The sequence below is a fragment of the Actinia tenebrosa genome, unplaced genomic scaffold (genome assembly GCF_029948245.1).
Source record: "Actinia tenebrosa isolate PJP-AT-01 unplaced genomic scaffold, QUT_ActTen_1.0 PGA_scaffold4__44_contigs__length_22323623, whole genome shotgun sequence".
NCBI lineage: Eukaryota > Metazoa > Cnidaria > Anthozoa > Actiniaria > Actiniidae > Actinia > Actinia tenebrosa.
In genome coordinates this window covers 5,400,121-5,422,317 of record NW_028292581.1, presented here as the reverse complement: position 1 = coordinate 5,422,317, position 22,197 = coordinate 5,400,121, and the positions used below count along the sequence as shown (strand labels likewise).

Genomic DNA, 22,197 nt, shown 5'->3' with positions numbered 1-22,197 from the left:
TGCTCAACCTCACCCAATAATTGCTTAATATCCAACAAGTAAAGCTTTTGAAACAAACTGCAGCAGTTGAGGACGCTCAGAGGAGGTGAATTTGTAACTGGTAGAAGATCTCAAGTCCATCAACAGTTATCAAGCGGTTAAAACATGTAAAATGTATCTGCCCATAATCCTTGTCGGTCTCAGCTTTATAGCTTTTCAGGTGACTAACTTTATTGAAATAAGTGTATTTTTATATTGTGACAAATTAATTAAACTAAAACTAACATGTTTTTAGTTGTTAAAACAACTACAAGATGTTTTATGGTTTAATGAGTAAATGGTTTGAACCCAGGTGTTGAAGTTGTTGTGAAGTGTGATCAATACGTTTCATTCACCATTTACCATACATCGGTTCACTGGTCAAACCACAAAGCATTCAGTCGAGGTTGCAAGGTTCAAATTTGAACAATCCTTTGAAAAGTACCTTGGCGCCTCCCTTGAGCGCTTTGTGTTTGACCAGTGAACCAATGTATGGAAAATGGTGAATAAACGAGCGAGACCACGAAGATCTCAGATATCCATATAAAATTATTTAACATTGATATCCAATATATTTTGTTTTATTACTGATTTGCCATTCAATTTTATTTTTTTTAATGGTCGGTTTTATGTGTGTGTGCTCTTTCACTTGGTATATGTAGGCTGCGTATGAAAAACTATATCAGTGTTTGCCAGCATTGAGTACCCGCCATTATTAAAAAGAATCCGTTTCATTTGACTACCTTACAAATTGTTGCAAATCAGCACAATTAAGGCAGTCTTCGCGCGCCAAGCAAAATGACCAAGAGCCATAACCATTCTTAAATGTAATTTTCATATGCAACATATGGAAATCTTAATTAAAGCGTCAAGAAAGTTAATTTGAAATTTAAACTAAAATTCAATGGATTCCTCGTATGTTCAGAAACGTATTAGTCAGTTAAAAAAAATTATTTGTTGAGAAGGTATCTGTTATGAATTCATCCGGTTATATTTTGTTTTATTTCTTTGTTTGTTTCGAGTAGGAGGTGTTGGAGTTTTGCTGTTGGTATAGCCTGTTTATTTTTTGTAGGTGAGGGACGAGGCTTGCCATTCATCACTTAATACAAATCTTTGATTCCAGATAAAGTCATTGCTATGTTGCTGATATATAATGAACAATTAAACTTTCCAAAAATTATCATATATTTTTGCTTGCTCTTCTGAATATGCTGCTAGCTTTCATCTAGTCTTTAGTTTAAAAAATCAATGGCGGCCATATTCGCATTCATCGTTTTCTTCCTTTAGTCGTAATTAATTGACGCGTTAAAGTTTTAATTTTCATCGCATTCCTTTTTTTTTTTTTTTTTTTTTTTTTTCGCGTCAAATATTTTCTACTTGCTCTATCGTTGTCACCAGTTGCTCTCTGGTTGTTCACTTAGAAAACATGGCCTCTATAATTAGTACCTACAATTAAATTCCAAATTCTTTATTAATAATTTACTATTTAACGAAGTTCGACTGCTATTGATTTTCCATTATATTCTCTCCATTCATCACGGCAATACGGTTTCAACAGGGTAGAGGTCATTTTTAAGAGCTCGATAGAGGTAATAGTTTAGTTCTGCAGCCTTTCCTTCACTTTTTTATTTTCTTCTTTGCATAATTGTGATTACTAATTTGATGTAAACAATTTTTGATTACAAAGGTGAAAAGGAAGCAATGAATGGATTGATGCAATGACATTTTGACATTTTTAATAACTCATTGAAATATTTTTTATTGAAATGAGTGGAATACCAAAAGTGTAAGGAAAAAAATAAAAATCTGCAATATTGAAATAACTAACGGCAAAACGATATTACTTCCAATTCGATATTAGAAGACATTCTGGATAGGGTTTATAATCTCTTATCTCTTTGGCGCTGTGATTCAAATGATGGATGTTTTTTGGGTTTTTTTGTTTTTTTGTTTTGTTTTGTTGTTTTGTTTTTTGTGGTTTTTTTTTTGTTTGTTTGTTTTTTTGTTTTTTGTTTTTTTGAATTAATAAATTGATTTGATTTTTGATAACTTGATCACGCACAACAAAGTTTTTACAATTTTAGGTGAATATTAGAAACCCAAGGTGTCGGTTTTTTGACTGGTCATAGGTAAACTTAAGGTCCATTCAAACGATGAAGGCAACACGTATTTTCTTATTTGTGGTAACCATTGGACTGATGGTGAAAAATGCCACTATGTCGAGCAAGAGAAAAGAAAAGAAAAAAGGTAAATGTCGCTTTAATTTCAGGGGGAAAACGTTTCTCATCATTGCAAAAATGTAGGTGATGTTTTTTACAAATGACTGTTGCCGTCCTATTCAATCCTAAATTTCATATTTCCAGTAGATGAATTACAGTAAAAACCGGCGTATGAGAAACTAGATTTTAAAAACCTCTAAGGTAAAAAAATTTCCCTTTAGGCCTCCTTTAGATAAGAACCTGTTTTAGGCTAAAACGTCAAAGCAGGTTCTTATTTTGTCAAATAGAGTCAAAACTAAAAATTTCTAAATCGAAGAAAATAAGCTTTACAATAGTAAAGGAAAACAAACCAAACCCCTGGTAATGTCTTTTAGGTTAACAACATTTCTATACACTTATACATCTCTATAGAACAGTGTTGTGTTATTATTAGAGCGAATTCGTATATCACACTTTAGCATGCTAATGAGGTCTGCTAATATTCAAATACAAAAACAATAATTAAAAAAGACACGAATTGGAAACACTGCACAACTGTATGACGTTATAGGGAAATTAGAACATTTTATATCCATTATTTTATTAACAAAACATGAAAGTTTCAATTCATTCAAATGAATCATTCTACATTTCTTCGACGAATTTCTACAGTTTTTACTTGAAAAGTCTCTCTGTTTAGGGTTTTGTTCCGTTCTGATCACTGATGTTTTTGTCTACTTTCAGAAAAAGCTGATTGACATTCTCCATCGTGCTCATAGCTTTTTCGCACATCTTTGCATGTGCGAGGTTAGCTTTTTTCGCTGTGTCTACTTTCCTCTTCTTCTTAGCAGAAGGTTCGATACTCTCGTCTTCGCTAGGAGATGAATCAGCAAAAGGTTCGATACTCTCGTCTTCGCTAGGAGATGAATCAGCAAAATTCTGATCCAGCCTTACCTTGAGGGCTTCAGCCCTTCTCTCATCTGGTGGCATTTTTCTTGAATATCTGGCTTGATTTGAAAATAGAAATTGTTTCTCCGTTCCAATCTCTCCTGACTCGGGGCTATAGGGCTGCTGCATGACTTTTTACTATGTTTTGCATGCGTCTGGTCAGGGACTCGTCTGTTTGAGTTAAATACAGGTTAACTACGTGTTGTGGCATGCTTGCTGCTATCTCTCCAATTTTCTGTCGTGCTGTCAAGACAAGCTCTTTCCATCCTTTGCTGTTAAGAGTGTCGTAACATTCGAGAACAACACTTTTCTGTCTCTCCAATTCCGCCCCGACTTTTCTTGGAGGGAAATAAAATTCGTAATAAACAGCAAACTAAGTATGGTTGAGGGTTGATATCTAAAGTACCAACACAAAAGTTATATGTTTAGATACTGACCTGGCACGTTTGCTGCACAATTCGTTTATTAGAAATTCGAAAGTAGTCAGCTGAGTGTAAATATGAATCCTCTTGCTCCGTACACAGCAAGCGCAAAATGTAAATTTATAGCGCACGCGTGATGATTCACGTGCGAATGGCATGAAAAATGCCGTGTTTTATGTTGGAATGCGCATCTTCGCTCAGCAGTTCATGCAGCATGGATGCGCAGCAAGTCCGAGTAGTTCTTTTAAATATAGTCGCCTGGATATTGCTGTTTGTCGCCTTTATTAGGCCCATACCTCAACAAAATCTGTCTCCCTTATAACATCGTCTTTTTGAGAATTTTCACGGGGAAGTATATTTCGTGGTAGAGATGTGTTTTCTCTTATGTCAAGGCAAGCGCACCTCTTCTGGCGGAACACTGGTGAAACTCCTGTGTCGTTTCTCAGACTTGCGAACGATATCCTCCCAACCTTGCAGAACTTAAGATTAGACGGGCAACCCCGTGTCCGCCAGAGGAGACTGAAAATAAACGTAGTTAACCAAGTTCTGCTTGTGATGACGTGATTACGTAAATATTCTCGTATAGACACTTTAGCACTGTGGTTTGATATAGACCCTACGTCCGTTATCCGCATTATTTACAGAACGTTACCAGTAATGTGGAGATATTTTCAAAATCAAATCACCTGGCCAAACCTCGCGGAGTGGAGAAATCTAATGGGCAGCTGGCCAGAGTTACCAAATGCCGTCGGTGCTATAGATGCAACCCCGCCTGAGATTTATTGCCCTCTGGCGGAGCCTCAAAGACCATTTTACGGTGGCCATGGGCACTATCACCGCCTAAACACTCAATTTGTAATGGATAATGAGGGCCATATTCGGTTTCTTTAGGCTGGCTTCTTGGGTAGCACACATGATGCGACTGCTTATAGGTTAATGCGGCAGTAGATATGAAGTACCAATTCTACGCCATGTGGATCGTGGATCATGTGGATCGTGGATCAACCCCCCACCCCCATCAGGGTTTTTACAGAGGTGACGTAACGGCTATTCTAAGTGAGGTTCCAGTGAGGTAGGGGGAGGGGTGATCTACATCCAACCATCATGGGAAGACCGGCCGACCGCCCGAGTAGAGGTTCTGATCGAAATCGGGGCCTGGAAAGGTTTGGGGAAGGTGTTTTAAAACACAAATCAAAATCCTTTGTTTAAAAAACGAAGTTTTTGAATTAATGAGCTGACTTCCTTTGTTGGAATGACATGTTTAATTAGCAGACTTAAATGAGAAGCTGTACTCATGTTTTAAGTGGTTTATATCGCCAAAGCCGCCTTTGTCGGAATCACTGACTAATGTTTAATTGGCAGGAAGCTTTTGTTGGAGAGGATTAAATCCTGTGTTTCGGCGACTGGTGGTTAGGAGTTATGAATTAATGAGTCTAGCCTTTAGAAGTCAAAAGACGTTGGACGAGCGTTCTGATTGGGCCTACTTTTGAAGTCTTTTTGTTGGAATGACATGTTTAATTAGCAGACTTAAATAAGAAGCTGTACTTATGTTTTAATTGGTTTATATCGCCTAAACCGCCTTTGTCGGAATCACTGACTAATGTTTAGTTGGCAGGAAGCTTTTGTTGGAGAAGATTAAATCCTGTGTTTCGGCGACTGGTGGTTAGGAGTTATGAATTAATGAGTCTAGCCTTTAGAAGTCATTTTAAGGACTATAAAATCGAAAAATTTCAGACTTTTAGTCACTACAAGCGAACCTTTGAAGAGTGTGGATCAAAACAAGCAAGTAAGTAAAAGGATGGCTTTTCACTGCGACGCATGCGACAAGTCCTTTACAGAAGAGACGAACTTAGTAAGGCACAAAAAGGCTATTCACAGTGGGCGATTATTCACCTGTGAACGATGCGGGAAACAGTTTAATCGGAAGGATGCCCTAAAAAGACATGAACAAGTCTGCGGAGGTGGCTCTTCAAAACGGAAAGTAGAGGAAAAAGAAAACGCCCCACCGATGAAAAAACAGAAGACAATGACCGAGGCAGAAATTATTGAATACGAGGTGAATATAATTCATAATCTAATTTTTGTTATAATCATGTAAACCACAGAATATGTCAATACCTCTACTAACCATAAGATACATAGTTTTTCAAGTCGTCTTATATACCATTTTTTTTTCGATTTCAGTTAGCAAACATACCGGCGGAGATGTATGAAGAATGCGACGGAGAAATTCTGGGGGATAATGAAGTGGTAGGTAAGCCTCTATTATCTTCATATCGGATCTTTGTAGAGTAACTTTTTCTAAGAACTAATTCTTTTCTCTAGGATGATGTACAAATAGGTGGTGGAGAGACTGAAGAATGCGCGCTTGGTGGAAATGTGACCACGTTTAAATATAAACCCAACAAGAATGAAAAATATGATCTGTTGCTCACCCTGCGAGGAAAACGAAAGACCATCATCAAAAAACTGAAAACCCTGCTCAAAAAACATCGCGGGATCAAGTGGTTTCTGTGTGTTAAGGTGAAGATGGTTAAAACTAGCCCCGACGGTCAGGACCAGATCTCAACCCCCCATTTTCGCACCAAATGCTACACTACAGTCAATGATACAGAAATTGAAAAAAACTACGTGCATGGAATGGAAAAGATCAAGAACTCTTTCTTGGAATACCAGAGAGAAGGGTCTGGATGGTTATTGGAAGAGGTAATTAAATTGCACCATCGTTATAGCACAAAGGGGATCACTCGACCGGCGATGATTTTCTGCTGTATGTACATACATTAAAACTGTATATCACCGCTTAATAAAGTATTGTTGCTATCATAGGTGTTGGAAATCGATTTAGGAGTCGCTGCTTACACTCCTCTCGAGGGATCGAGTTACATACCTCTACCCAAGAAGATCAAAGACAAGAAAGCGGTGCTCAACATTCAAAATGAAGATGAAAAATGCTTTTTATGGTCAGTACTAGCGGCGAAACACCCCACTCACTGGAGCCATCACGCAAACCGCGTCAACAATTATCAAAGGTATGAAGCTGAACTAAATATGTCAGGAATCGAGTACCCCGTTAAGATCAATCAAGTGAAAAAATTCGAGAACCAGAATAGAGTATGAAAATAAAGAGCTATTTCCCCTTTACATTACGAAAGAGAAGAAAGAATTACATGTGAATTTGTTACTGTTTTCTCAAGATGACACGCGTCACTACTGTTTAATCAGGGATTTAAGTAGATTGTTGGATAGTATGAGTAGAGATGGGCATAGAAAGTATCACTGTATGTATTGTTTGCATGGCTTTGTCAGGCGAGATTTGTTAGAAGATCACGAACCTCACTGTAGAAAACACGGACCCCAGAAAATCCGACTGCCTGACGAAGACCATACAACACTGTCATACAATGACGTACAAAAACAACTGAAAGTACCTTTTATCATTTATGCAGATTTCGAATCGATTTTAGTGAATTGTGATGATACAGAATTAGACCCTAGTACAAGTTTTACACAAAAAACGCAACATCATATACCCAGTGGGTTTTGTTACAATGTAGTATCTACTGTCGAGCAATATTGCTTCCCGCCTGTTCTCTATCGCGGAGAAGATTGTGTCGATAAGTTTTTAGACTGTTTGATTGAAGAACGAAAGCAGATAGGGGAAATCTTGAAGATGGTAGTACCCATGGACATTAGTGAAGAACAGGAGCGGGAGTTTCAGGCAGCAACCCTTTGTCACATTTGTAATGAGGAATTGGGTGCGGACAGGGTAAGGGATCATGATCATTTGACAGGGGTGTACAGGGGGGCGGCCCACAATGACTGTAACTTGAATTATAAGTTTACAGGAAAGATACCCGTTGTTCTTCACAATCTTCGTGGGTACGACTCACATTTAATTCTACAAAAACTCGGAAAAATCAAGGGGGAGAATATTAGTTGTATACCCAATAATACGGAAAAGTATATTTCATTTTCAGTTGGGGATTTAGTATTCATAGACTCACTTCAGTTTTTGAATAGCTCACTAGAGAAATTAGTAATGAATCTAAGTAAGGAAGGAGATGATAAGTTTAAGACCCTGAAGAAGTATGTGGAGAGTGAGAAGGTATCTCTCTTGTTGAGGAAGGGGGTGTACCCCTATGAATACATGAATAGTTTTGGCAAGTTTGAAGAAACCTGTTTACCCCGTATCGATTGCTTTTATAGTTCGTTGATGGGTAGCACGATTTCACAAGCAGACTACGAACATGCACAGAATGTATTTAGAGAATTTCAGTGTAGGAATCTAGGAGACTACCACGACTTGTATTTGAAATCGGACGTTTTACTGTTAGCAGATGTGTTTGAAAACTTTAGAGAAGTTTGTCTGGAGTACTACCAACTCGACCCAGGTCATTTTTACACCTCTCCCGGTCTTTCTTGGTTAGCATGTTTAAAGATGACTGGCGTGGAGTTGGAATTACTCACAGACCCCGATATGTATCTGTTTTTGGAGGAAGGGTTAAGGAGTGGGATTTCGATGATTACACATCGATTTGCAAGAGCGAATAATCGCTATGTAGAAGGTTATAACCCAGAATTAGAAAATAATTATATCATGTATCTCGACGCAAACAATCTCTACGGTTGGGCTATGTCTGAAGCGCTCCCTGTTAACAACTTTGGATGGTTGAGTGACCCGGAAGTGGACGAACTTCGCGAGAACCTCATGACCATCCCTGTAGACGGAGGTGAAGGATATATACTGGAAGTGGACCTCAGCTACCCCAAAGAACTACACGATTTTCATAATGACTACCCCCTAGCACCAGAAAGGCGAAAGGTAACAGAGGAAATGCTCTCTCCCTACTGTCAGCAACTTCTTGAGGACCTGAACCTTGGCGGTGCTCCCACAGACAAACTGGTACCTAACTTGAACGATAAGACGAAGTACGTTCTTCATTACCGCAACCTGAAACAGTACTTGTCACTGGGTATGAAACTGGAAAAAGTACACCGAGTGTTGGGGTTTGACCAATCTCCCTGGCTAAAGAAATACATCGACTTCAATACCGAAAAACGGAAAAATGCAAGAAATGACTTTGAAAAAGACTTTTTCAAGTTGATGAACAACAGCGTGTTTGGCAAGACCATGGAGAACTTGAGAAAGCGAGTGAATGTCAAACTGATCAACACGGAAAAGCAGCTCAAAAAACTGACAGCATCACCCCTCTTTGACTACTTCAGAATCTTTGATGAAAACTTGGTGGCAGTCAACATGAAGAAACCATCACTTTATTTAAATAGACCTATTTACATCGGGTTCAGTATTTTAGAATTGTCTAAAACCCTGATGTACGACTTTCATTATAATTACATCAAGCAGAAATACAGTACCCAGGCAACCCTACTGTTTACAGACACAGATTCCCTGTGTTATAACATCAAGACAGAGGACATCTACCAAGATATGTTTCAAGACCTTGACCTATTTGACACCTCAGAGTACCCTAGAGACCACACCCTCTATAGTACAACAAACAAGAAGGTGATTGGTAAGATGAAGGACGAGACCCATGGGCTACCCATCAAAGAGTTTGTGGGTCTACGACCAAAAAATGTACTCTCTTCTCTACGCTGAGGATGGCCGTGAGGTTGAGAAAAAAACTGCTAAGGGAATTGCGAAACAGGTGACGAAGCGGGATATCAGACATACCCACTATAGAGATTGTTTGCTTAAGCGAAAGAGAACCATGGCTAACATGAAACAAATACGTAGCTATAAGCATCAAGTATTTACAATAAACCTAAACAAAGTGGGTCTTAGCCCCTATGATGATAAGCGCTACATCTTAGAGGATGGGGTGACTACTATAGCTCATGGTCATTACAAGACCAATGTAATATAATGGTACATTTATGATTGATACGTGTAAATAAACAATTGTAAAGTACAAAGTGATGTCTATTGTCTCTCGCACGCTTCAGCCTTCATACAGATGTAGCCGCATAAATTTCGATCTCACTACCACTAGATTCACTGCTTGCACTACGGAAGGGTCTTGTTTCCTCAAGTGTGTAGAGTTCTAGAGGAGGGTCGATGAGGGGATGAGGGTTATGTAATTTCCAAAGATGATGAATAATGCTAGAAATGATGATTACCACCACGATGATGAGCACGGTTCCCACAACAACATAGATGTATAATGTTTCTGACATAACTTTAGAGCTTTTTGGTCTTGAAAACGGAGAGGGTGTGTTGTATTTAGATTTGTGAACTGAAGATGACTGTACAGTACATGAAGAGCTTAGGGTGGGTTGAACTATATTGATGGTTGTTTTCTGGTTGGATGTACTTGGGATGGTGGAAAGAAATACTACAGGAGATTGAGTGTTTGAATTCAGACTTGAATAGGATTGTGAAGATGTAACTATGTATGAAGGACTTGTAATTGGATTTGATGATGTAGGTGAAATCATATTTATCGACGAGATGGAGTTTGTGAAGGCGCTTGATGGTGTGGTAGAAATACAATCTGTTTTGAAAGTCAAGAAAACCGGGAACTTCTGATTAGAAAACATAAGACAATCCAAAGGATTACCTCTTAGATCGATGAATGTGATGTTGGAGTTTTGGAGGCTGGAAGTATTGTTTAAGTAGATAATATGATTGTCTCTTAGAGAAATGCTTGAATACTTGTCCAGTGTTTGGAAACTTGGAAGTTTTGCCAGGCTTAATCCGGAACAGTCAATCAGACCAAGACTTGGTAGACAGATGCACCTTTCATAACAATCACTTCCAGCCTGCGCTGGGATAACAAATACCAACAAGGGGGCTAAAAACAGCATATTGAGTGTGTCTTGCTTTCCCACACTTAGTGATAAAGTTTACCGAAAGTATGTAAGCCGAGTAGTCATTCATCTTCATAAAAACATGTCAATCAATTTTAAGTTAGAGATACCGATCTGATAAGAGCCTTTGTTATTTTTATTTAGAGTTTTTAAAAACATGTCCCGGTGGTCTCAAATTGTCCCTATGATAGTACTAAATTGTCCCTGTCTTAACAGTTAAAATGTCCCCGTTTTATCAAATTGTCCCTGTGATAGTACTAAATTGTCCCTGTATTGTCAAAATATCCCTGTGATAGTACTAAATTGTCCCTGTAATATCAAAATGTCCCTGTCTTAACAGTTAAAATGTCCCCGTTTTATCAAATTGTCCCTGTCTTAACAGTTAAAATGTCCCGGTTTTATCAAACTGTCCCTGTAATTTCAAAATGTCCCGGTTATCAAACTTAAACAAAAAGTAAAAATAAAAAATAAAAAATTATAACATATAAAATGTCATGTCCCCAAAATATTGAAGCATTCATCATGGTAACGCGATACCCTAAAGATTGTCCTGTACCAGGGTGTTTAAAAACAAATCTAGTCAAACTTTCTAATCATTTAGCAAATGTGCATTTCATGTCTAAAGAAGAAAGAAAACCCTACCTTCAAGAGGCAAGACTTTTTTTCAAAGAATATAAAAATGTGAACACTTTAGAGAGTAATCTAGTCCCTCATCACAATTTTCACATTTCACATTTTTATATTCTTTGAAAAAAAGTCTTGCCTCTTGAAGGTAGGGTTTTCTTTCTTCTTTAGACATGAAATGCACATTTGCTAAATGATTAGAAAGTTTGACTAGATTTGTTTTTAAACACCCTGGTACAGGACAATCTTTAGGGTATCGCGTTACCATGATGAATGCTTCAATATTTTGGGGACATGACATTTTATATGTTATAATTTTTTATTTTTTATTTTTACTTTTTGTTTAAGTTTGATAACCGGGACATTTTGAAATTACAGGGACAGTTTGATAAAACCGGGACATTTTAACTGTTAAGACAGGGACAATTTGATAAAACGGGGACATTTTAACTGTTAAGACAGGGACATTTTGATATTACAGGGACAATTTAGTACTATCACAGGGATATTTTGACAATACAGGGACAATTTAGTACTATCACAGGGACAATTTGATAAAACGGGGACATTTTAACTGTTAAGACAGGGACAATTTAGTACTATCATAGGGACAATTTGAGACCACCGGGACATGTTTTTAAAAACTCTAAATAAAAATAACAAAGGCTCTTATCAGATCGGTATCTCTAACTTAAAATTGATTGACATGTTTTTATGAAGATGAATGACTACTCGGCTTACATACTTTCGGTAAACTTTATCACTAAGTGTGGGAAAGCAAGACACACTCAATATGCTGTTTTTAGCCCCCTTGTTGGTATTTGTTATCCCAGCGCAGGCTGGAAGTGATTGTTATGAAAGGTGCATCTGTCTACCAAGTCTTGGTCTGATTGACTGTTCCGGATTAAGCCTGGCAAAACTTCCAAGTTTCCAAACACTGGACAAGTATTCAAGCATTTCTCTAAGAGACAATCATATTATCTACTTAAACAATACTTCCAGCCTCCAAAACTCCAACATCACATTCATCGATCTAAGAGGTAATCCTTTGGATTGTCTTATGTTTTCTAATCAGAAGTTCCCGGTTTTCTTGACTTTCAAAACAGATTGTATTTCTACCACACCATCAAGCGCCTTCACAAACTCCATCTCGTCGATAAATATGATTTCACCTACATCATCAAATCCAATTACAAGTCCTTCATACATAGTTACATCTTCACAATCCTATTCAAGTCTGAATTCAAACACTCAATCTCCTGTAGTATTTCTTTCCACCATCCCAAGTACATCCAACCAGAAAACAACCATCAATATAGTTCAACCCACCCTAAGCTCTTCATGTACTGTACAGTCATCTTCAGTTCACAAATCTAAATACAACACACCCTCTCCGTTTTCAAGACCAAAAAGCTCTAAAGTTATGTCAGAAACATTATACATCTATGTTGTTGTGGGAACCGTGCTCATCATCGTGGTGGTAATCATCATTTCTAGCATTATTCATCATCTTTGGAAATTACATAACCCTCATCCCCTCATCGACCCTCCTCTAGAACTCTACACACTTGAGGAAACAAGACCCTTCCGTAGTGCAAGCAGTGAATCTAGTGGTAGTGAGATCGAAATTTATGCGGCTACATCTGTATGAAGGCTGAAGCGTGCGAGAGACAATAGACATCACTTTGTACTTTACAATTGTTTATTTACACGTATCAATCATAAATGTACCATTATATTACATTGGTCTTGTAATGACCATGAGCTATAGTAGTCACCCCATCCTCTAAGATGTAGCGCTTATCATCATAGGGGCTAAGACCCACTTTGTTTAGGTTTATTGTAAATACTTGATGCTTATAGCTACGTATTTGTTTCATGTTAGCCATGGTTCTCTTTCGCTTAAGCAAACAATCTCTATAGTGGGTATGTCTGATATCCCGCTTCGTCACCTGTTTCGCAATTCCCTTAGCAGTTTTTTTCTCAACCTCACGGCCATCCTCAGCGTAGAGAAGAGAGTACATTTTTTGGTCGTAGACCCACAAACTCTTTGATGGGTAGCCCATGGGTCTCGTCCTTCATCTTACCAATCACCTTCTTGTTTGTTGTACTATAGAGGGTGTGGTCTCTAGGGTACTCTGAGGTGTCAAATAGGTCAAGGTCTTGAAACATATCTTGGTAGATGTCCTCTGTCTTGATGTTATAACACAGGGAATCTGTGTCTGTAAACAGTAGGGTTGCCTGGGTACTGTATTTCTGCTTGATGTAATTATAATGAAAGTCGTACATCAGGGTTTTAGACAATTCTAAAATACTGAACCCGATGTAAATAGGTCTATTTAAATAAAGTGATGGTTTCTTCATGTTGACTGCCACCAAGTTTTCATCAAAGATTCTGAAGTAGTCAAAGAGGGGTGATGCTGTCAGTTTTTTGAGCTGCTTTTCCGTGTTGATCAGTTTGACATTCACTCGCTTTCTCAAGTTCTCCATGGTCTTGCCAAACACGCTGTTGTTCATCAACTTGAAAAAGTCTTTTTCAAAGTCATTTCTTGCATTTTTCCGTTTTTCGGTATTGAAGTCGATGTATTTCTTTAGCCAGGGAGATTGGTCAAACCCCAACACTCGGTGTACTTTTTCCAGTTTCATACCCAGTGACAAGTACTGTTTCAGGTTGCGGTAATGAAGAACGTACTTCGTCTTATCGTTCAAGTTAGGTACCAGTTTGTCTGTGGGAGCACCGCCAAGGTTCAGGTCCTCAAGAAGTTGCTGACAGTAGGGAGAGAGCATTTCCTCTGTTACCTTTCGCCTTTCTGGTGCTAGGGGGTAGTCATTATGAAAATCGTGTAGTTCTTTGGGGTAGCTGAGGTCCACTTCCAGTATATATCCTTCACCTCCGTCTACAGGGATGGTCATGAGGTTCTCGCGAAGTTCGTCCACTTCCGGGTCACTCAACCATCCAAAGTTGTTAACAGGGAGCGCTTCAGACATAGCCCAACCGTAGAGATTGTTTGCGTCGAGATACATGATATAATTATTTTCTAATTCTGGGTTATAACCTTCTACATAGCGATTATTCGCTCTTGCAAATCGATGTGTAATCATCGAAATCCCACTCCTTAACCCTTCCTCCAAAAACAGATACATATCGGGGTCTGTGAGTAATTCCAACTCCACGCCAGTCATCTTTAAACATGCTAACCAAGAAAGACCGGGAGAGGTGTAAAAATGACCTGGGTCGAGTTGGTAGTACTCCAGACAAACTTCTCTAAAGTTTTCAAACACATCTGCTAACAGTAAAACGTCCGATTTCAAATACAAGTCGTGGTAGTCTCCTAGATTCCTACACTGAAATTCTCTAAATACATTCTGTGCATGTTCGTAGTCTGCTTGTGAAATCGTGCTACCCATCAACGAACTATAAAAGCAATCGATACGGGGTAAACAGGTTTCTTCAAACTTGCCAAAACTATTCATGTATTCATAGGGGTACACCCCCTTCCTCAACAAGAGAGATACCTTCTCACTCTCCACATACTTCTTCAGGGTCTTAAACTTATCATCTCCTTCCTTACTTAGATTCATTACTAATTTCTCTAGTGAGCTATTCAAAAACTGAAGTGAGTCTATGAATACTAAATCCCCAACTGAAAATGAAATATACTTTTCCGTATTATTGGGTATACAACTAATATTCTCCCCCTTGATTTTTCCGAGTTTTTGTAGAATTAAATGTGAGTCGTACCCACGAAGATTGTGAAGAACAACGGGTATCTTTCCTGTAAACTTATAATTCAAGTTACAGTCATTGTGGGCCGCCCCCCTGTACACCCCTGTCAAATGATCATGATCCCTTACCCTGTCCGCACCCAATTCCTCATTACAAATGTGACAAAGGGTTGCTGCCTGAAACTCCCGCTCCTGTTCTTCACTAATGTCCATGGGTACTACCATCTTCAAGATTTCCCCTATCTGCTTTCGTTCTTCAATCAAACAGTCTAAAAACTTATCGACACAATCTTCTCCGCGATAGAGAACAGGCGGGAAGCAATATTGCTCGACAGTAGATACTACATTGTAACAAAACCCACTGGGTATATGATGTTGCGTTTTTTGTGTAAAACTTGTACTAGGGTCTAATTCTGTATCATCACAATTCACTAAAATCGATTCGAAATCTGCATAAATGATAAAAGGTACTTTCAGTTGTTTTTGTACGTCATTGTATGACAGTGTTGTATGGTCTTCGTCAGGCAGTCGGATTTTCTGGGGTCCGTGTTTTCTACAGTGAGGTTCGTGATCTTCTAACAAATCTCGCCTGACAAAGCCATGCAAACAATACATACAGTGATACTTTCTATGCCCATCTCTACTCATACTATCCAACAATCTACTTAAATCCCTGATTAAACAGTAGTGACGCGTGTCATCTTGAGAAAACAGTAACAAATTCACATGTAATTCTTTCTTCTCTTTCGTAATGTAAAGGGGAAATAGCTCTTTATTTTCATACTCTATTCTGGTTCTCGAATTTTTTCACTTGATTGATCTTAACGGGGTACTCGATTCCTGACATATTTAGTTCAGCTTCATACCTTTGATAATTGTTGACGCGGTTTGCGTGATGGCTCCAGTGAGTGGGGTGTTTCGCCGCTAGTACTGACCATAAAAAGCATTTTTCATCTTCATTTTGAATGTTGAGCACCGCTTTCTTGTCTTTGATCTTCTTGGGTAGAGGTATGTAACTCGATCCCTCGAGAGGAGTGTAAGCAGCGACTCCTAAATCGATTTCCAACACCTATGATAGCAACAATACTTTATTAAGCGGTGATATACAGTTTTAATGTATGTACATACAGCAGAAAATCATCGCCGGTCGAGTGATCCCCTTTGTGCTATAACGATGGTGCAATTTAATTACCTCTTCCAATAACCATCCAGACCCTTCTCTCTGGTATTCCAAGAAAGAGTTCTTGATCTTTTCCATTCCATGCACGTAGTTTTTTTCAATTTCTGTATCATTGACTGTAGTGTAGCATTTGGTGCGAAAATGGGGGGTTGAGATCTGGTCCTGACCGTCGGGGCTAGTTTTAACCATCTTCACCTTAACACACAGAAACCACTTGATCCCGCGATGTTTTTTGAGCAGGGTTTTCAGTTTTTTGATGATGGTCTTTCGTTTTCCTCGCAGGGTGAGCAACAGATCATATTTTTCATTCTTGTTGGGTTTATATTTAAACGTGGTCACATTTCCACCAAGCGCGCATTCTTCAGTCTCTCCACCACCTATTTGTACATCATCCTAGAGAAAAGAATTAGTTCTTAGAAAAAGTTACTCTACAAAGATCCGATATGAAGATAATAGAGGCTTACCTACCACTTCATTATCCCCCAGAATTTCTCCGTCGCATTCTTCATACATCTCCGCCGGTATGTTTGCTAACTGAAATCGAAAAAAAAATGGTATATAAGACGACTTGAAAAACTATGTATCTTATGGTTAGTAGAGGTATTGACATATTCTGTGGTTTACATGATTATAACAAAAATTAGATTATGAATTATATTCACCTCGTATTCAATAATTTCTGCCTCGGTCATTGTCTTCTGTTTTTTCATCGGTGGGGCGTTTTCTTTTTCCTCTACTTTCCGTTTTGAAGAGCCACCTCCGCAGACTTGTTCATGTCTTTTTAGGGCATCCTTCCGATTAAACTGTTTCCCGCATCGTTCACAGGTGAATAATCGCCCACTGTGAATAGCCTTTTTGTGCCTTACTAAGTTCGTCTCTTCTGTAAAGGACTTGTCGCATGCGTCGCAGTGAAAAGCCATCCTTTTACTTACTTGCTTGTTTTGATCCACACTCTTCAAAGGTTCGCTTGTAGTGACTAAAAGTCTGAAATTTTTCGATTTTATAGTCCTTAAAATGACTTCTAAAGGCTAGACTCATTAATTCATAACTCCTAACCACCAGTCGCCGAAACACAGGATTTAATCTTCTCCAACAAAAGCTTCCTGCCAACTAAACATTAGTCAGTGATTCCGACAAAGGCGGTTTAGGCGATATAAACCAATTAAAACATAAGTACAGCTTCTTATTTAAGTCTGCTAATTAAACATGTCATTCCAACAAAAAGACTTCAAAAGTAGGCCCAATCAGAACGCTCGTCCAACGTCTTTTGACTTCTAAAGGCTAGACTCATTAATTCATAACTCCTAACCACCAGTCGCCGAAACACAGGATTTAATCCTCTCCAACAAAAGCTTCCTGCCAATTAAACATTAGTCAGTGATTCCGACAAAGGCGGCTTTGGCGATATAAACCACTTAAAACATGAGTACAGCTTCTCATTTAAGTCTGCTAATTAAACATGTCATTCCAACAAAGGAAGTCAGCTCATTAATTCAAAAACTTCGTTTTTTAAACAAAGGATTTTGATTTGTGTTTTAAAACACCTTCCCCAAACCTTTCCAGGCCCCGATTTCGATCAGAACCTCTACTCGGGCGGTCGGCCGGTCTTCCCATGATGGTTGGATGTAGATCACCCCTCCCCCTACCTCACTGGAACCTCACTTAGAATAGCCGTTACGTCACCTCTGTAAAAACCCTGATGGGGGTGGGGGGTTGATCCACGATCCACATGATCCACGATCCACATGGCGTAGAATTGGTACTTCATATCTACTTGCGGCCTATAGGGCCCGGTTTAGTCCTAGATTTACCGCCAGGTGTTAAACTGTTGGGCGACAGAGGTTATCCTGATGGAGGAGCTCTACTAACACCTAATCGTGCAGGACAGATGCCTCTGTTAAACCAAAGAGGGAGGAAACGTGCCAGAAAGTTCAACCGAGCTCTATCGAAAAGAAGAGTTAAAATAGAGCATGTGTTTAAAGAGATAAAAACTTTTAAAGCGGTATCTCAGATATGGAGACACCCACGTTGGTTGCAGCCTATCTGTGTTGAATTTACAACATTTTTGGCTGAAAGACGCATACGGTTGTTCCAAAGACTGCACTGAGAACTGCCCATATCCTCTGCACGGTAAAAGTGAAACAAAAGTGTTGATGATAGTGAAAGGAAACTTGAATCGTTGCAGCAAACTTTGGTCTACTCAACAAGCACGTAGTTTAAAATGGGTTGACTTTAATTTGCTTAGTAAATGTTTGAAGGACAAACAACGCCTGTTATGTTGTTATTGTACTGAGCTGAAGTTCGGCACAGATTGTGTTCATTTGAAAATATCTAAAGAGATTATTTAACAAATCGTAATTAAAACACTTATTTTGTTAGCATATACATTTATATGATGTTTGGGGTTTGGGATGGTTAAGTTTCGTGGGAGTATTTGCAAGGATATATTTGGTTCGAAAACAGCTCATTTGAATATTAGCAAAATTCATTAGCATGTAAAAGTGCGATATACGAATTCGCTCTATTATATTATTATATTATTATCATTATTATTATCATTATTATTATCGTTATTATTATTATTATTATTGTTATTGTTATTATTAGATCAGGGATTAGTATGGCCACCGGTCATGCATCAAGAGAGCTCACGCTACTTTTCATCCTTATGGTTTATCGGGCATCATTTCTCCCTCCCGATACCAAAAACGAAAAGCTAAATGCTATTAGAAGCAAAGTAATCAGCTTACTTGGTTGTAATTTTTCCCTCGATTTGCTTCAAATTTTCCTCAAATTTTTTATCACAATTATCTGTCATCTTATTGGCTAGAATCATTTTCTATTGTTCATAATCCAATCAAAAGCGATAATTCCGTTTGTAATTTGCACTGTGTTACACTTTTCTGCACTGTATTACGTTTGAATGACACTGCTCTAAGTCAATCAGAATTGAGTTATTTTTTCATGTATGTTATTATATAAATAATAGAGTCCCTTTTTTTCTTAAAAAAATAAGAACCTGTTTAGAAACCTAAATTTCTAGGAAACACCATTTGTATAAGAACCTTTTTAGGCTAGCTTGGAGACAATGTAGTTTCTTAAACGCGGGTTTTACTGTAGCCATATCATTGGAAAGTATATATCACCCCTATATATATTGATAATAATATGATATTTTTTCATAATTAGCGCACAGGAAAAAATTTCAGTGAATAATAAAATGAAACATTTTACTAAAATTTTTTGCGGGAATGTTAATGGCAAATTCTTTCCTTTCAGTGGCATTTTCCCAACTATACAAATTCTATGTCATGGTTATATTTCTTTTTTCCTTAATAATCTACTGGGCTGAAGCTTTATATTGCCGCAAAGTAAAGGTTTGTTGGAAAGATAAAGGAAACAAGATTTATATTTTCTTGGAAAAGAATCGAAAAGAAAACAATTGGCCTAATTTGTGATATATCTTTTGTCAATGCAACAGATCATCACGCACAAGGCTCCAAGAGAGTTGTAGCCAACAACCCCAACCCGAATATTAACGCATTTGCCAATGACATCAACAAGTGTCTTTTCACCAAGTGGACAACTGCATCAGGAAGCAAAGATGCGGTGCTGAGTGGACCAGTCCAGTGTAAAGGACAAGGAGGAACAGCCGTGCAGCTCTGTTATGGCACAGCACCACCTGTAGCACAATTTGCTGTTTGTTACAACACCAACACACTTATCCCAGACTTTACGGGTCACATAGTGAGGAGAGATATCCAGGGTGGTGGAAGAGACTCTGACTGGAGGGCAGACGTAGGAGCGTTTGGTAATACTTTTGCATGTTCATTTTGCATATGGGAAATGTAGGGGAGGGGGATATAACTCTCGTTCTCATCCCAGCCACATTGAGACTGAAATGAGCCCTTCAGCCTCTACTAGTTCTGATCCACCTGTCTTGATAGTCAATAAACATACCCTGATTTTACTGATGCTTTAATGTTTTCAGCCCCAAAACCACAGTCAACCATTGCGGACTATGACCCCTACAGCCAAAAAGGGCTCTACGACAACTATGATATCCAGAACCAATATTTTTGCGCCAAGGGACATCTGACTCCAAATGCGGACTTCACTGACGACGATCAGCGTTACTTGACCATGATAACGACCAACATTGCACCACAATGGCAAAACTTCAACAGTAGAAATTGGGCAGGACTCGAGGAAGCTGTGAGGACGAGTGCCCGAAACAACCAAAGGGACATTTATGTATTTACTGGAGTTGGTAAGTGTTATGTGTGAAAGTCTTGCCTATTAAGTGTGTAAAGTAGAAAAGTGTAGAAAACTTCTCATTACCAAGGTGTCGTCGCTGACCGACCGAATTTTCGTGTTTTCGATAAACACAAGCCGTATTCGACATCTCATTTGCTTTCAAATTCTTCGCAGGTGGTCAAGCAAGAAATTTAATGGGTGATATCATCAAGCTCAACAAAAGAGTTCTGGCACCAAGATGGTACTGGAAAGCTGTCTGCGATCCTGTTGCCAAGCAGTCTGTAGTTTTTTTAGGAGAAAATGCCATCGGTATCGCAGATAATACCAGAGTTGTTGGGTGTAACGGCATAAATCAGACAAGAAACTCAGGAATAGTATACTGCTATAGTTTAGAAGGAGCTCGTAAGAAATACCCAGATTTCAAATGGCCCCCATTTAACCAAAATTGCAAACCATCCGAGAAAGGCACTTTCATGGATAACGAGCTCAGAAATGCTTTTGTGTAATTCCTCAGTGAATATTGAACAAAGCAAATAAAGAGATTTTAATCTATTACAATAGAATTGGTTATTGCTTGAGAATAGAATCACTCCTAATGGAGCCTCGATATGTTTCTTTGAATACAGGAAACTTATTCCCGTGATTTTAACTTTCGTTTTGGGATTCCACGCCGCAAACCCTCCAGATCATTAGATGTCCCAACCCCACATTACTATTGTCCGTGGATATGCAAGCCTGGACAAGGTATCCTAGGTAAGGGATTACTCGGCTTAGAACACAAGAAAAACCTTAAAACTGCTATCAGTTATGCCATTTGCGCATCATGATGCATAGTCATTTGCATGGAAGTGTCCGATCCCTTAACATAAAGTGATGATGGAAGCAACCAGCTGTTAAATATACATAAACAACTCAAAGGATCAAAATGCGAAAATCTGTATATGAACCAATTCGTTTGAGCACTGAATTTGCATGTCTTGATAGATACTTTAATGTTCTCAGCTCCAAATCCACAGTCTACCATCGCGGACTATGACCCCTACAGCCAAAAAGGGCTCTACGACAACTATGATATCCAGAAATACTATTTTCAAAAGAATCAAAGGATGAAAATTTTCCGCATGGATACCTTAAACTTCATAACGGCTAAATGCTCGTCCCTGACGTCTGAATCGTATTTTTTTGTGTTTTCGATAAACACAAGTCATATTCGACATCTCATCTGCCTTCAAATTCTTCGCAGGTGGTCAAGCAAGAAGTTTAATGGGTGATATCATCATGCTCAACAAAAGAGTTCTGGCACCAAAATGGTACTGGAAAGCTGTCTGCGATCCTGGTGCCAAGCAGTCTGTAGTTTTTTTAGGAGAAAATGCTATTGGTATCGCAGATAATACGAGAGTTGTTGGGTGTAAAGGCATAAATCAGACAAGAAACTCAGGAATAGTATACTGCTATGGTTTAGAAAGAGCTCGTAAGAAATACCCATATTTAGCTATATTTCAAATTTCCACCATTTAACCAGGATTGCAAACCATCCGAGAAAGGCACTTTCATGGATAACGAACTCAGAAATGCTTTTCCGTAATTCCTCAGTGAATGATTAGCAAAATAAACCGAGCTGTATTCAGTGCCGTTCTGCGATCAATGGTTATTGCATGAGAACACGTTTAGTCTTCGAATTCAGTAATAAAACTTATCCCCATAATTTTAACTTTCATTATTTCTCGCCACCGTCCAGATTAAATGCCCCTCCCCCCCCCCCCCCCCCCCCCCCCCCCACTCCCCTAGATTTCCAAAGCATTTAAGCCCAGGGACTGAAAAAGGCGACATACTACTGCCCGTGTTTATTAGTAGCGATCCTGCACAAGGAACCCTGGGTTAGAATATGTAGCTAGAAAGGGATTACCCCGCTATCTACTATGCAATTTGCGCGTCACGTTTAAAACTGATACATCATTTGAATGTAAATATCCCCTGATACTTTGAAGTG

At 38.7% G+C, this 22,197-nt stretch overlaps 3 protein-coding genes across 3 annotated transcripts; 2 read left to right on the top strand and 1 right to left on the bottom strand.

The window, feature by feature from the left end:
* The first annotated feature begins 1,572 nt into the window (after positions 1-1,572).
* Positions 1,573-20,751, top strand: LOC148906914 (uncharacterized). Its single transcript, XM_089037039.1, has 5 exons — positions 1,573-1,607; positions 2,148-2,265; positions 19,432-19,761; positions 19,942-20,220; positions 20,382-20,751. Exons 2-5 carry the CDS (start codon positions 2,172-2,174, stop codon positions 20,711-20,713), a joined length of 1,035 nt encoding a protein of 344 aa, XP_088893165.1. The 5' UTR covers positions 1,573-1,607; positions 2,148-2,171; the 3' UTR covers positions 20,714-20,751.
* On the top strand, positions 5,127-6,718 carry LOC148906916 (uncharacterized). The gene is made up of 4 exons (XM_089037228.1): positions 5,127-5,642; positions 5,771-5,836; positions 5,912-6,292; positions 6,416-6,718. Exons 1-4 carry the CDS (start codon positions 5,385-5,387, stop codon positions 6,704-6,706), a joined length of 996 nt encoding a protein of 331 aa, XP_088893354.1. The 5' UTR covers positions 5,127-5,384; the 3' UTR covers positions 6,707-6,718.
* Positions 15,537-17,128, bottom strand: LOC148906915 (uncharacterized). Its single transcript, XM_089037229.1, has 4 exons — positions 16,613-17,128; positions 16,419-16,484; positions 15,963-16,343; positions 15,537-15,839 (listed from the first exon to the last, which is right to left on the bottom strand). Exons 1-4 carry the CDS (start codon positions 16,868-16,870, stop codon positions 15,549-15,551), a joined length of 996 nt encoding a protein of 331 aa, XP_088893355.1. The 5' UTR covers positions 16,871-17,128; the 3' UTR covers positions 15,537-15,548.
* Positions 20,752-22,197: the final 1,446 nt, after the last annotated feature.

What these genes read in the sequence shown, in the direction of transcription:
- LOC148906914 (XM_089037039.1), top strand. Translation starts at nt 2,172, where the DNA reads ATGAAGGCAACACGTATTTTCTTATTTGTGGTAACCATTGGACTGATG. An exon ending in GAGAAAAGAAAAGAAAAAAG is followed by an intron (nt 2,266 to 19,431) that starts GTAAATGTCGCT and finishes TCAATGCAACAG; the next exon opens with ATCATCACGCACAAGGCTCC. An exon ending in GGCAGACGTAGGAGCGTTTG is followed by an intron (nt 19,762 to 19,941) that starts GTAATACTTTTG and finishes TAATGTTTTCAG; the next exon opens with CCCCAAAACCACAGTCAACC.
- LOC148906916 (XM_089037228.1), top strand. Translation starts at nt 5,385, where the DNA reads ATGGCTTTTCACTGCGACGCATGCGACAAGTCCTTTACAGAAGAGACG. An exon ending in CAGAAATTATTGAATACGAG is followed by an intron (nt 5,643 to 5,770) that starts GTGAATATAATT and finishes TTTCGATTTCAG; the next exon opens with TTAGCAAACATACCGGCGGA. An exon ending in CTGGATGGTTATTGGAAGAG is followed by an intron (nt 6,293 to 6,415) that starts GTAATTAAATTG and finishes TTGCTATCATAG; the next exon opens with GTGTTGGAAATCGATTTAGG.
- LOC148906915 (XM_089037229.1), bottom strand. Translation starts at nt 16,870, where the DNA reads ATGGCTTTTCACTGCGACGCATGCGACAAGTCCTTTACAGAAGAGACG. An exon ending in CAGAAATTATTGAATACGAG is followed by an intron (nt 16,485 to 16,612) that starts GTGAATATAATT and finishes TTTCGATTTCAG; the next exon opens with TTAGCAAACATACCGGCGGA. An exon ending in TTCTGGGGGATAATGAAGTG is followed by an intron (nt 16,344 to 16,418) that starts GTAGGTAAGCCT and finishes TCTTTTCTCTAG; the next exon opens with GATGATGTACAAATAGGTGG.